The following is a 15,656-nucleotide window of genomic DNA, read 5'->3' on the forward strand; positions in this document are numbered from 1 at the left end:
GCTGTTGTTACTACTATGCGTTCATGTTTTTGAGGAGAATGAAAAAATTAGATAAACAAGCAGGCTGAGAATCTATTTGTAGTGATCAAAGCTCTGAAATCCATTATCTGAAGTAGATAGCACTGAATTGGACTGAAGTTTTAATTATGGTCACTTTTCCTAAACAGCAGCACATCAATGTATCACACTCAATCACATTAGATTTCACTTCTGCTTCTCGCTTCTGTAGTGACATTTGAAAACATTAACACAAAATATTAAACATATATAACGCAACAATTTTAAACAGTTACATTCAAGAGTGAAGTATTATTACATTTATATACACTGCTCAAAAAAATAAAGGGAACACTAAACTAACACATCCTAGATATGAATGAATGAAAAATTCTTATTAAATACTTTGTTCTTTACATAGTTGAATGTGCTGACAACAAAATCACACAAAAATGATCAAAAGTGGACAAACACACTACAGGCTGATCCAACTTTGATGTAATGTCCTTAAAACAAGTCAAAATGAGGCTCAGTAGTGTGTGTGGCCTCCATGTGCCTGTATGACCTCCCTACAACGCCTGGGCATGCTCCTGATGAGGTAGCTGATGGTCTCCTGAAGGATCTCCTCCCAGACCTGGACTAAAGCATCCACCAACTCCTGGACAGTCTGTGGTGCAACGTGACGTGGTGGATGGAGCGAGACATGATGTCCCAGATGTGCTCAATTGGATTCAGGTCTGGGGAACGGGCAGGCCAGTCCATAGCATCAATGGCTTTGTCTTGCAGGAACTGCTGACACACTCCAGCCACATGAGGTCTAGCATCTCTTGCATTAGGAGGAACCCAGGGCCAACCGCACCAGCATATGGTCTCACAAGGGGTCTGAGGATCTCATCTCGGTACCTAATGGCAGTCAGGCTACCTCTGGCGAGCACATGGAGGGTTGTGCGCCCCCCCAAAGAATTGCCACCCCACACCATTACTGACCCACTACCAAACCGGTTATGCTTTAGGATATTGCAGGCAGCAGAACGTTCTCCATGGTGTCTCCAGACTCTGTCACGTCTGTCACATGTGCTCAGTGTGAACCTGCTTTCATCTGTGAAGAGCACAGGGCGCCAGTGGTGAATTTGCCAATCTTGGTGTGGCAAATGCCAGACGTCCTGCATGGTGTTGGGCTGTAAGCACAACCCCTACCTGTGGACGTTGGGCCCTCATACCACCCTCATGGAGTCTGTTTCTGACCGTTTGAGCAGACACATGCACATTTGAGGACTGCTGGAGGTCATTTTGCATTCAAAAGTGACCAAAACATCACCCAGAAAGCATCGGAACTGAGAAGTGGTCTGTGGTCACCACTTGCAGAACCACTCCAAGACACTTGGGGGTGTCTTGCTAATTGCCTATAATTTCCACCTGTTGTCTATTCCATTTGCACAACAGCATGTGAAACTGATTGTCAATCAGTGTTGCTTCCTAAGTGGACAGTTTGATTTCAATTGTGACTGACTTGGAGTTACATTGTGTTGTTTAAGTGTTCCCTTTATTTTTTTGAGCAGTGTATATTGTCCTGTGTGCAAATTAAGTGTTTGCCCACAGGTCTTCAAGAATTAGCCGAGTTGACTTGAAGGGGTCAAATAATTACTAAGGGAACAATTTCATCAGGAAGTGATGCATGATGGCACGTTGCCAGTAAGGGCATTATAAACAAACAGAAACCAATGCATGTCATGTCTTACTGTAAGAGATGCCTTTCCAACCTTTTCATACAAGACTCAATGACGAGTAGAACTATCACCAGCAATGAATCTTAAGGTGGAGTGATAAACTGAATCTAGGGGTTTAAGAGTGGAGGCAGAGGCATGTTGATAGGCAACATCACCATAATCCAAAAGAGACAAGCAGATGGCTTCAATTATCTGTTTCCCTCGGAGCACAGAAATTTTTTTTTGTTTCTGGACAAGTATCCAATTTTTAGTCAAAGCATGCTGACAAATGTGTAAATGTGAAAGTTAAATATAACTTTTTGATCCAGCTAGATACCAAGATATTTATACTCCTGAGGCCCTCTCAATTAGGACTGCAACAACTAATTGATTAAAGGGACTAAAATCAATTAGAAAAATAGGTGGCGATTAGTTGGGTCTATGTTATGATGTTATGCAAATACATACGCAATATCTGTTCAAATACATTTTAATTAAATTTCCCTTTTGTTCTCAGTGGCTGTATCCCTAATTTCCATTTTGTCAACTATCTAACTTTCTGAAGTTTTCTGAAATGCTGGAAATAATTAAATGTAGCTTTTTTTCTTTATATCTAATTAATAAGTGATTAATTGAAAATAATAATAGACAGATTAATCCGTTATCAAAATAGTTGGGAGTTGCAGCCCAACTCTCTATGCTATGTCCACTAATGGTAAATGGTAAATTGACTGTATTTATATAGTGCTTTTCTAGTCCGATGATCACTCGAGTGCCATGGGCTGATTTCCACGCCTGAGGGATGATTCTAGTGGAAATGGATAAATTAAATAGTTATGTAATTTGTTCAGGAATGAATGGGGCACAGAGCTTTGAAAAAAAGGTTCTCGTTTATCCTCTCCAGTTGGTTACCTGTTCACAGAGCAAGTAAATCTGCTAACTTATGAATTGCATTGGAGATGGCTGGGAGCGGTCTGTATACATGTCTGTATTTATGATAAGTTAACTTTCAGAGCAATTAATTCAGAGTAATGATGTATAGTGACAGAACTTGAAACAGAAAAACATGGCTTGACATATACAGACACATCAACCTCCCTTCCCTAGCTTGAGTTTCTTCAGAGTTTTACCTTGGTTGGTGGCGTTGTGAGGACCATTATTAATCAGTACTATGCACTGTATTGAGAGTGGAGGTCTGGGTGCGTTCTCACTGTCTTACTTTCATGCAGAGAGTGTGAACAGGAATGTGGTGTGAGTTCATTGTTCATCAATAAAAGACCTGTCTGATTTAGGTGGAAGTGATCATATTAAAAGTGATCCATTCTGTTGCAGAGGCAGGTCACATTGCCTACATGGGAGATGTGTCTGGGACTGCAGTAGCCCTTAAACCAGATGTGCAGTTGTCTTAGTCAGCTAAACTTTAAGTCACCAAAACGGGGGGAAGGTCAGTAGGGCTATCAAAGCCCAAAAAATGACGCTCAATTAGTCCTTATGAAAAACACACTGGTTCAAGATTAGGGCTGGGCGATATGGCTGAAAACTCTATTGCGATATAAGTGTTTTATATTGGTCAATATCAATAATTATTGATATTTTTTATGACCTATTTAAAATAAGGACCGGGAGAAAAATAAACATTAAAATTAAACATTTTTATTTTAAATTGAACCTTCCTCTGATTATAATCCTCTCAGCTATCAAGGCAGAAAGGAAAGGTAATGTCAACACAACCATGGAAAACACTCAAATAATAAATGTAAATAAAAGTGTAAAAATGTAAACAGAGAGAAACCTGAGAACTTTTTATCTGCAGGTTTAGTGCAGGAAGTTCACAAGCTGATTCACCTTCTGCTGAATAAAATGTTTTCAGATATGTGCAGTGTTTTGTAAACATAGCAGAAACTGAGGTAGACTTGACACCTTGACTTTAAAAGCTGTTATTAGAGGGAGAATAATATCATTCTGTGCCTATGAAAAGAAACAAAAGCAAAAACCAGACATGCTACCTAGAATACAACCAATTAGAAATGAAATAAATATAATATATACACAGGAAATTGGATTGCTATGAGTCAGGAGCAAAATCACTAAAAATCTTGGCGAGAAAACTGCAAAAGCAACGAGCAGACAACACGATATACAAAATAAGAGATATAAATTCTAAATCTATACAGTATAAACAAGATGAAATACAAAGAACACTCAGAAAATACTACAAGGGCCTATATAGGGCCAGCAAACTGACGACTTCTTAAGATCTCTCAATTTCAGAAGAACAAAATGAAATATTAACAGCTCCTGTAACCGAGACTGAGCTGAACAAGACCATTTCCATCCTGAAAGCAAACAAATCGCCTGGGCCGGATGGCTTCTCCTTAGAGTTCTATGAGGTTTTTAGGGCTGAGTTAGTGCCAATCCTGCTCCAAGCCTGTAGAACAACATTAGCAGACGCTAAAATACCCCCATCTTGGAATGAGGCAGTGATTTCCTTTATTCCCAAGGAGGGGAAAAGCAAATTAGAGTGTAGTTCATACAGGCCTATTTCGGTGCTGAATGTTGACTACAAACTTTGTACAACCATCCTCGCCAGAAGACTGAGCAAGATTCTCCCTCAGCTTATAAATAACGACCAGACAGGATTTATTTCACAAAGATAGACTCATGATAACATCAGACAATCATTACACATATTACATCATATCCAACAGAATAATCTTGAAGCTTGTTTAGTTAGTCTAGACGCCGAGAAGGCCTTGGACTCAGGGAGTTGGCCTTTTCTATACAAAGTTTTAGAAAGATTTGGCATGGACAACATTTTTATTAGAGGGATCCGTACACTATACAGCAAACCATTGGCCCGGATGAAAATAAATGGATATCTTTCAGATACCATTATTCTGGAACGTGGCTCAAGACAGGGATGCCCGATTTTGCCCCTGCTATTTGCGCTCCATATAGGCCCCAGCACAGTGGATAAGACTCAGATTATTAAAAGGCATCTGTATTAATGGAGAAGACCACAAAGTGGCACTATATGCTGACGACATCTTGGTTTATTTAAGTATCCCTCGCGTTTCAGATAGCGTCATCTGACGCTAATTTCCAGCTACCGTCGAGAACTACAGTGATGAAAAGAATTCACCAGCTGTAATGTGAATGTCAGTGAATTGTAATGTCCTAGAATTCAAATTCTTTATTTGGGGACCTTTAGCAGATATGAGATTAAAATGCGATTAATTAGATTAATTAATTACAAATCCTGAAATTAATTAGATAAATTTTTTTAATCGCCTGACAGCACTAGTAAAATTGTATGTTGTCTGAAAGTAAATGCTGTATTATAATGCTCTCACAAAATGAAAAGAAAAAATGTCAAAAAGAAAACTACAAATGTACTGGGCCATTGCAGCAAAAGTGTTGGGCACCAAGACCAAAACCAATTATGCAAAAATACTAAGTGATGATTACATTGTATGCAGACAATGAAGGACAATTAAGACTGTTAGACAACTACATGACTGTTAGACGACCATATCATATTTCACCAGTAACCCAGTGCTTCTTTGCAATGGTGGTATAGTGGTGAGCATAGCTGCCTTCTAAGCAGTTGACCCAGGTTTGATTCCCAGCCATCACAAGAATGCCTCATCTGTTTTGGGTGGCACGGTGTTACAGTGGCAACACTGTGACCTCACAGGTAGAAGGCCCCGGGTTTGATTCCCGTCTGGGGCGCTGCGGGCGCGTCTTCCACCATGGCTTCAGTGCCTGCTGCCCCGTATCTTGAGGAAAAAGGGCCTTTCTGTGTGGAGTTTGCATCTTCTCCCCGTGTTGACCTGGGGCATTCTCCATAAAAAACCCCACTAAAAACATGCAAAAAGATCACCACCTGACCAATGGTGATGAAAAGAACTGGGCCCACAGGAGCCGCTGTCAGCTTGCAGAGGAAAGACTGCCCAAGGATTGGTCAAATGCAGAGAAATAATTTCACAAGAAGTATGGAGTATGCATGTAGTGTGCATTTTGATGTGATGTGTACATCTCTTCTCCTCTTCTGCTGTGGTGTTGACATAGCAACAAGTCCTTATTTGTCCGCAAAAACACATTATTCTGTCACATGATGACAATCATTTCAATTCTGCATCATTATAATCCATAAAGATGATAAAAGAAGATATAGATTTATTTCTGTGCAAACTTTACAGATTTTGGATTTTGTTGCCTCAAGTCCCTACCAGCCTCCATTGTATAAATGTGCTATTTTAGTGGGAGAATACTGTGAATTACTGTGAATTTCCCTTGGGGGATAAATAAAGTATCTATCTATCTATCTATCTATCTATCTATCTATCTATCTATCTATCTATCTATCTATCTATCTATCTATCTATCTATCTATCTATACCATGAATGACATGCGAAACCACAGACGTGCTCAAATTTATTGGTTCCCTTATAGCTCATTGAAGTAATGTTTCATTCCTGCTATTTTGTCTTGTATACTTGCACACTTTTGGTATGTCATAGAATAAAGCAAAGAAGCTGTGAGAGGAGACAAAATAAAGTAGATGGAGAAAAGTAGTCACTGTGCTGTTTGGTATCATTGTGCACACCACACTGAACATGGACCAGAGAAAGCAAAGGAGAGAGTTTTCTGAGGAGATCCAAAAGAAAATAATAGACAAGCATGGTAAAGGCTACAAGACCAAGCTGCCTGATGTTCCTGTGACAACAGTTGCAAATTTTATTAAGAAGTTTAAGGTCAATGGAATCATAGCCAACCTCCCTGGGCGTGGCCGCAAGAGGAAAATTGACCACAGATTGACAAGAAGGATAGTGCGAATGGTAGAAAAAGAACCAAGCTTAACTGCCAAAGAGGTACAAGCTGAACTACAAGGTCAAGGTACGTCAGTTTCTGATCGCACCATCCATTGCTTTTTGACTGAAAGTGGGCTTCATGGAAGAAGACCCAGGAGGACTCCGCTTTTGAAAGAAAATCGGAAAAAAGCCAGACTGATATTTGCTAAAATGCATATGGACAAGCCACAATCCTTCTCCGATAATGTCCTTTGGACAGATGAGTCCAGATGAGATGTTCACAGATGAAAAAATGAAGCTTTCAAAGAAAAGAACACCATACCTACAGTGAAACATGGAGGAGGCTCGGTTATGTTTTGGGGCTACTTAGCTGTGTCTGGCACAGGGTGGCTTGAATCTGTGCAGGGCACAGTGAAATCTCAAGACTATCAAGGTAAACATACTGCCCAGTGTCAGAAAGCTCGGTCTCAGTAGCAGGGCATGGGTCCTCCAATAAGATAATGATCCAAAACACACAGCTAAAAACACCCAAGAATGGATAAGAACAAAACATGGGACTATTCTGAAATGGTCTTCTATGAGTCCTGAGCTGAATCCTAGCAAACATCTATGGAAAGAGCTGAAACTTGCAGTCTGAAGAAGGCACCCATCAAACCTGAGACAGCTGGAGCAGTTTGCTCAGGAAGAGTGGGCCAAACTACCTGTTAACAGGTGCAGAAATCTCATTGAAAGCTACAAAAAAAACGTCGGATTGCAGTGATTGCTTCTAATTTTTTTTAAACATAATGTTGAAAAAAAAAAAAATCAAACCAAAGCCTGATTTCTATTCAATTTCAATTTCAATTGGAATAAGCAATGGTGGATGCCCATTACTTTTGTCAGTTTCAAGTTATTTCAGAGAAAATTGTGCATTCTTCATTTTTTGTGGAGGGGTACCAACAAATTTGAGCACATCTGTATTTAAAATAATTCTGAACAGACTGAACACTATTAATTCATCATGAAGCATCACAAAAAAAAACATAAGGTGCATCCCTTAGATGCATCAATAGTGCGTTTACTGCATCCTTCTGGATTTTAACGCAGTAAATTAAGTAATTACTGACTTGACGAATTACCTAGTGAAAAGGATTTTGAACTCCCTTTTCATTCCACACTATGTGCAGTTGTGTGTTAGTTGTATCACACTGAAAAAGCTGCGGGACATTATCCACAGCACTGGCAGTTTGGCCGTGGTATAATTCCTGCCCTGCTATTTGCTCCTACTTTTTTTTAAAAATGTTACATTTATTTTTATTGTATTCCGTCATTATATTTATTTTTCTGGAGAGCCCTGAGCGCTCTATACTTGGCAAGTGCTATGTAATTAAATTGGTCAATATCATTACTATCAATTTCTAACCTGAATTCAGCGCAGTGTGGCCATAATGCCCATTCTACCACGTGGCCTGTTTTGCCCTGTTTTCAACTTGCTGTTGAGCCCTTAAGAGAAAATTGCAGATTCCCTCACTGAAAACTACGTGCGATGCACCAAATAATAATAAACCAAATAACAAACTCAGGTTTCCCAGTGTCTCTGCCATTACGCTGGACATCAGCAGTTTCTGCCACTCTTAAACATCAACAGCTAACTAGCAAGGCAACAGTTGACAGCGTAAGCAGCTGAACTTGTACACTTTAAGTATTAATGCAAGTGTTTTGAAGTTTATCAGTGCAAGCTAACTACAAATCCACGGCTGAGATCTGACATGAATCCAATTAAGAATAGTATTGCTGGCAGAATACCAATAACACAAATAGTAGCCTACAATTTGCCGAATGACAAATCTAGACTGAACTTCACATACCTAAATGTACAATTCAAAGTTACAGTCTAATTTGCTTGGATTATTAACTGCCACTGACTTTATTTATCATACTATGTTTTTGTCCCTTCACTAGTAATATCAAGAGGAGTCTTTTACAAGGCTAATCACATCCATTGTATGTTACTGCAACAAAAGTAAACATAAAAAAGTAAAAAGAAATCTAAAAAAAAAAAAATCCCAACTTGGATGTGAAAATATGCTGGCTTTATGGGCTGTTACCCCTGCTGCTTCTCGGACGTCTGCACTCTCTCTCTCTCTCTCGGTATTTTGATAATTGATGGTAAAAAAACCACTCAGGCATTTGTTGCTTCCTGACCCACCCACAATACAGGAGTGGATAGGTATGATAAATAGTATAGTATAGTATAGTAAATGACTTAATTCACTGAATCACCCAATTCAGTGAATTAAGTTTATTTCAACCAAACCATAGTTGGCGATGATTGTTAGAGCAGTGAGAAGACAAACCAAAAAGATTTTGGTGAGGTTTTTTTTGCATTTGAATGAAGTGTCTTTTACAATGATAAAAATCACTGTTTTTCTGAATGGAATCTGGTGGCTCTGACCAGAATGACATAATAGCTGAAAACAAAACAGATATCAGAAGGTATCCTTGCAGGGATCTTTTCCGAAATGTTGCCAGACACTTGTTATAACAATCTGAGCCAGTCTGTGATAAAATCAAACACTTTGGTGGACATACATTGACAGTGCGCATATGCCCATAGGGATTACACTGCAGTCTGTTTCAAGGCTGCTGGCTGAGGCGTTCTCACTCAATATCAAAAAAACATGCCTAAACGGTCCATTATCAGATCATAAGTGACCGGAATTCTTCCCATTTGTGCGGGACACTTAAGTGATCCAGGATGTGTGGCCCTGTGCAATTGCACACAACAATGTCACTGTCATTGATAAAAAATAAATAAATAAAAAAGGAATAAAAATTACAAAGATAATATATAAATAATAACAATAATAATAATAAGGTCACTTTCATTGATAAAAAATACAATGTAGGTCAAGCTGAAACAAGCACATAATCCAACAACGCCGTAAAGGACATTATCTTATTAGTTTATACTTACTGTGTAGGTATGTAGAGCTTTTAAAAACCATGTTTAAGTTGAAATAAATATACCTTAACATGTCTCTCCTTGGAGCCTCGTGGTTTGCCCTATTATGGGCATACTGTACAAAAATACATATTTGAATGGTTTGAGCCTGTGTGTTTTTTCTGGAGTACTAAACAAACATCATTTTTGCCCTACTGACCTCGCCCCGTTTTGGCGACCTATTGAGCTGACTAAGGCAACTGTATGCATGTGGAAACCTTGACCACCTTATACAAAAGAACAGATCACTTAAAAAACGACCACCTCTATCCAAATCATACAGGATCTTGTCCTGCAAAGCATTCAGCACATGACATTTTTTTGTGTTGTATTTTGTAATGTGTAGGTATGGCGCTCTTTTAAAATACATTTACATTTAAGTAATACAGAAGTGGTGTGTCTCTGGTTATATTAGTTTTCCTTCTTATGGACAATGAACAAACATAGATATTCGAATGGTTCAAAACTATGTGTATTTTTTTAGAAGAAATATTCAAACATGATTTTTGGCCAATTTTGACAGCCCTAATGTAAATAGTTTGCATGTAATATTAAAAATAAGACAACTGGACAATATACATGACCTGCAGAAAATTACACAAAGGGATAAGAAATGTACTGTGCCTGAATTCACCTTATGTGTGAGATTGAGGTCCGGGTCCATCTTGATCATCTCCCAACTGCCATAACCGTACTCATAGATTCCTATGAGGAGGCTGGAGTCGTCCTCCTTTCCCCAGTCAATGTCAAAGTGTGCTGCCTTTGAGTGGCATGGAATCATATACCTATGCAAATACACACATTTAAAAACTAGATATACAAACACATTTGGTCAGAGTATGCCATAAACTTACTGGATGTCACACAAACCTATAAATTAAGATATCATGCCTAGTTCTGTCTAACAAACATCACACTTACTTCTTTCTCTCCTCTGGGTCAGCAGGAATGGCCTTGTGGAGTGGAGCCAGCTCTTCCTCATGGGAGATGACAAGCTTAGCATTCACCTGTACTCCAGAGATCCTGAATGTAGGGCCTTTCACCTTCCCTCTTCTGCCTCCTGATGATCAATCAAGTGGAAAGTAATACTTTGTTAACTATTTAGGGTAGGCATTTTCTTTTCTAAAGCAGTATTTATTAAACTATTAAGTATGCTTACCTGAGGTCTTCTCTTGTCCACAGGGATTTTCTCGTAGCGTTCTCACACAGCCATTGTGAACCGTCTCTGCCAAGCGTTTCAGATCATGTTCAGACTTATCCATAAGTTCAGCATCACGAGCAATAGCATCCAACCTGTGAGAAGATGACACAGCAGACTGTGGCATGTTGTTCTTGTTATTTGTTAAAAACGGTATTAAAAAAAAAAAAAAAAGTAAAATAAAAAAAAAAATTATGCACTTTACCTTTCCAATGGTCCTCCAAATTTTTTATAACTCTTCACAAATCTGTAAATGGTTAACAGAGATGTTAACAGGAATACACTAGTAGGAGTCGATGAATAGCCAAATTGAGAAATTGATCAAGACAATCACCTCCGGATCTCAGCATCACTGAAGCCTTTGATATTTTCTCGCGGAATGGTCCGAGGCCTTCCTCGTTTCTTTGGTCTCTTTCGGTCTGAGGGTGAGTCGCTGTCAGACCCAGAGTACCTTCTGTTCCTGTTCTGCCGGCCCTCACTAGCATTAAAGCTTATCTGTTAACACAAACCAAGAAAATTCACCAGGAACTTCATCAAGACCTGAGAACATGTAATACCACTGGATAGCACACAACTCAGAGTGAACACTTTTTTTGAAAACTAAAAACCTAAATCATGAGTCCTTAATATATTTGGCAGGACCACTTGTGTACCTGTTTAGCACAATTCCTCATGCGTGGCAGTAAGTAGATTTCCTCCAGCTCCTTCTGTCTCTCCTCTTCCTCCATCCTCCTTCTCTGCTCCTCAGGAATGATTTCGTCCCAACTGCGATGACTACGCTCAGAGTCAATGTCTATTTCCTCGTCCTCCATCATGGAAAAGTTGGCCACCTGCACAGGTCAGGTCAATAACTATAGATGTTTAGTTGTTGAAAAACAGAGTATAATATACTATAACTTGGGATACTGTTTAACCAGTTTTTGAAACAAGAAACAAGATTTTTTTTTCACCTTGAACTGAGACAGCAGTTCTTCTCCCACCGTGGAGGGTCCAGGATCATTTTCCCTGGTCTCAGCTCTTTTGAGTATCTCATCAATGTCCATTTCCTACAGAGCAGAACAGGCCATAACATGCAAATCCAATATCACAATAACCAATGATATAATGGGTTAAAAAAAAAATGTTAAGGTTTGCTTGTTTGACCATGTCTGATCTCTCTCACTCATCGTTATTTGCTGTTATGGTGGTTTTTCAGGCTTGGCATTTAACCTGATAACAGGTTAAAGTGAAGCTACAATGAAACAAATGTAATGTCTGTTTTCATTCATCACATAGAATAGCCTACATATTGATTAAAAAAAAAAAAATCATTTTTTCAAATAGAAGGATATGTGGGGATTATTTAGAGGGAATTAATGTAACCAGACATTATGATCAGAGAGATTTAAATATCAGACTTCAACAGACGGACTTCAACTTATTACTGCATACTGGAAACACAGCATACAATTCAGTATATAACTGCATACCTGAGGCTCCTGCTCCTCACCCTCTGGCTCTTTGAAAAGCTCTTCAGCACCAAACTTCAGGATGGCAGACAGCTCCTCCTTGTTGAATGGTGCGGAACTGTGTGTAATAAAACACATTCAAGTGAGATAACAACAACAAGCATAACAGCAACCTTTGAGAAGAGTACAAACACTACAGCTGAAATAATCTGATCAAATATTTTGCAGCTCTGTCAATAACAAGGTGCTTAACAAGCACAGAAGTTTTAGTACAAGAGGGATGTTTTGCTTGCCTGGAGGGAGCAGCACCGGTATGGAGAACAGTTTTCCCTGTGGTGTCCATCCGCTGAATGACAAGGTGGTCAAGCACCATTTTCTTCTTTGCCCTCTCAATTATGTCCTCCTCCACTGAGCCCTTCGTCACCAGACGGTAGATATTCACCTGCCATTCCACAAGCAAACAGTGTGACAGTGGGATATAACAACATAATTTATGTCTACTACAGATTAGAGATCAACTGATATGGATTTTTCAGGGCCAACACAGATTATTAATAATCAAAACCGATAGCCAATATTTATAACCGATATTTGTTTGCAGCAAAAATGAAAATTTTGGTGTCAAAATTTACAGTTACACATCTGGGATTAGAATGAATACAGTATACTGTTCATTTGTTTTGTGTACACTGAAAAAAAGACCTTAACTTTTTGTAAAATAACAAAAACACAAAATCTTAATTGAAATGTTTTTAAGTTGAATTATTTTTAAAACAAAAAGTGCAGGGGCCTTTCAGCAGCATTTCTTAAAATTCACTCAAATAAATAAATAAATAAATAAATAAAATAGCTCCATGAATTTTTGAAACCTCAACAAAATAAACTGAACTGTTCTGAAATTTGGGTCTGAGTTAGTACTCCCAATTCAGTAGCACCAGATTGTGGTGCAGAAAGCAGAGCTGCTCAGTGTGCTCTCCTGTGCTCGCTTGGCACAGAACAGGGTGGTGCACAGAGAAATTTTCTTCATTACACACGTGAGTTGTAGACGTGATGGTAAATTTATTGATTGAAAATAAAACACACTGAAAATAATCTCCTTGACGTGTGCTCTCTGTCAGACTCATAACCCTGGACTTTATGAGTGACAGGCAAAAAGATGATTATTTAACACCAGTAGTTAAGTTGCTGCACCATAGTGTAGTGAGAGCATGAGTGCTGAGGGAGAGGCCATTGTAAACAAACAAGGACACATTAGCATGTAGTACTGTTAGACTGTTAAACTTAGAGGCTATAATCACCTCCAGTGTTGTTTACTGATAAACCAGGAGCCGCCCCATGGGATGAGACACGTTAGGAGATTTATTATTCCCACAAAGTAATGGCAACTGAAAGGGCCTATATTATGATTGTGAGTCTGGCCCCAGCTATACAGCGGTTGCAGCAATTATAATGTAGCGGTGGGTCATCATGAAATATGCCTTGTTGAAGTTGTGAACACTTTCATCTCCAGAGCCAAACAGCGGAATTCAGCAGGTTTTCCTCCCTTCTACTTCCTATAGTCTACCTACCGGTATGTCGTTATGTCTTAAGGAAGGAGCTTCAGGTCATGTTCACTTGGTTACATCTTTTTATTTTTTTTTGGGTGCGTGACACTATTTATCTTGCAAAGTCGTATGCTTGATGTGATTAGAAAAGTAGGTCGGTGAAATGTCAACTCTGGGCTTGCATTTTATCACTGAAATTGATCATAAGGTTGTGGTGTTTTTAAAACTTCATCATAGAGGGTTTTTATTGCAACTTCGACTGACTCTGTCGCCTTATCTCTGCTGGATCACCGGAGCAGTCGTCTGCTTCTCCTTGTCTGTGGCACTGCATGTAGATGCTTCAGTGTCGATTGGCTGTACACTGACTCACTTGTGCCATGTAGCCAATCAGTGAGGGCTGTGGGCGGGACATTGTTACACATCCAAGAGTGATGACTTCAGGCGGAGAGACGGTTGCATCAGAGCCAAAGGGACGCGTTTTAAAATACATTAATTAGTTTTATCGGTTATCGGTGGGAAAAAACGGCCAATGCCGATTATCGAAAAAATGCTGAATATCAGCCTATATTATCGGCCAGGCCGATAATTGGTCGATCCCTACTACAGATGTTCTCCCTTAGCATTAGCATACTTCCACACTCTGACGTGGGAGAAAAAGGGCAACCACGCGGTGATAAATCAGAGTTAATAGAGATGTTAGCTGTTTTACTTTATGACATATGTTGTTTACCTGTCTTTTCTGTCCAATCCTGTGGGCTCTGGCCTGGGCTTGCAGATCATTCTGGGGGTTCCAGTCTGAGTCAAAGATGACTACTGTGTCAGCTGATGCCAAATTGATACCCAGACCACCGGCACGCGTTGATAATAAGAAGCAGAAATCCTGGGCACACCAGTGGAGGTTCACCATATGTTACAGTCCTGCTTTATACCAGTGAAGCACAAACTGCATTTATTGTAGCCAGAGCACAGTACTCACCTCTGATCCATCAGCATTAAAATGATCCAAGGCCTGCTTCCTCATCTCCCCTTTAATAGAACCATCTAATCTCTACGCAAATTTAGAGATTTCAAGATCAGATATTAAATTCAGAAAATTTCAACAGAAATATGTGGATGACATTTCACATTTGCAGATTAGGTGGAAAAACACCTCGAAAACGAGTGCTTTTATTGGGTGTGTCTGTGTATGTAGAATACCTGTCAAAAGTGGACACTGAGGGTTTTTCTTATTCTCATTGTTTTCTTCATTGTAGATTAATACTTAAGACATCAAAACTATGAGAACACATGTTGTGTTAGTAGTAAACAAATACAGTCTAAACAAACAGGTTTTACATTTAAGATTCTTCAAAGGAGCAACCTTTTGCTTTGACCACAACTTTGCATACTACTGATATTCTCCCAGCCAGCTTTGTGAGTTACATGGATTGAATTTCAACTAACAGATGCGCCTTGTAGGGATGTATCGATATATCAAATCGCAGGAAATCACGATAGAAATATGGCTTGATGCCATCGTTGAACCGTGATGCAATCTACCGTGAAATTATTGTTTTTATTTGAACAGCAGAGGGTGCAATCACAGTAGCCAAGAAGACCAACCAAGCACTGCTAAAAAATAAACCCAGTGAGAAAATCATGGATGGACATGCCAATAACGAAAGAGACTGCGGATGGTCCATCGACTTTTAGAGCTGATGTGTGGCAGCATTTCGGCTTTCCCTTTTCAAGAACTGACGATGGCTAAAAGGAAACTGAGAAATGCAAAACTGCCTGACAACAGTAAACTACACTATGGGAAAGACATCAAATATGAGAAGCCATTTGGCACCCAGAAAAGCTCAAATCACAACAACAACAACAACAACACAACAACATTGCTGAAGCTTTTTCTTACAAAGGAGCTTACAAGAAGCATTTGGAACCCTGCCCTCCCATAACAGTCAGAGAGCTGAAGAAATAACA

The 15,656-nt window shown here is 39.3% G+C and overlaps 1 protein-coding gene across 3 annotated transcripts in view; it reads right to left on the reverse strand.

Moving 5' to 3' along the window:
- The window catches only part of chd1 (chromodomain helicase DNA binding protein 1), a 61,614-nt gene that overhangs the window by 13,684 nt on the left and 32,274 nt on the right, over positions 1–15,656 (reverse strand). For 2 of the 3 annotated variants that reach the window (XM_070988483.1, XM_070988481.1), the window contains 11 exons: positions 14,668–14,739; positions 14,422–14,571; positions 12,441–12,589; positions 12,169–12,265; positions 11,650–11,745; positions 11,353–11,529; positions 11,034–11,194; positions 10,905–10,946; positions 10,661–10,794; positions 10,423–10,561; positions 10,136–10,286 (listed from right to left, as the gene is read on the reverse strand). In XM_070988483.1, the coding sequence (XP_070844584.1) occupies positions 10,136–10,286; positions 10,423–10,561; positions 10,661–10,794; positions 10,905–10,946; positions 11,034–11,194; positions 11,353–11,529; positions 11,650–11,745; positions 12,169–12,265; positions 12,441–12,589; positions 14,422–14,571; positions 14,668–14,739 (1,368 nt within the window). Of the gene's footprint in view, positions 1–10,135; positions 10,287–10,422; positions 10,562–10,660; positions 10,795–10,904; positions 10,947–11,033; positions 11,195–11,352; positions 11,530–11,649; positions 11,746–12,168; positions 12,272–12,440; positions 12,590–14,421; positions 14,572–14,667; positions 14,740–15,656 lie in introns of all 3 variants that reach the window. The other variant, XM_070988482.1, reaches the window with a different exon arrangement.

The sequence above is a fragment of the Chaetodon trifascialis genome, chromosome 20, assembly GCF_039877785.1.
Source record: "Chaetodon trifascialis isolate fChaTrf1 chromosome 20, fChaTrf1.hap1, whole genome shotgun sequence".
Taxonomy (NCBI): Eukaryota; Metazoa; Chordata; class Actinopteri; order Chaetodontiformes; family Chaetodontidae; genus Chaetodon; species Chaetodon trifascialis.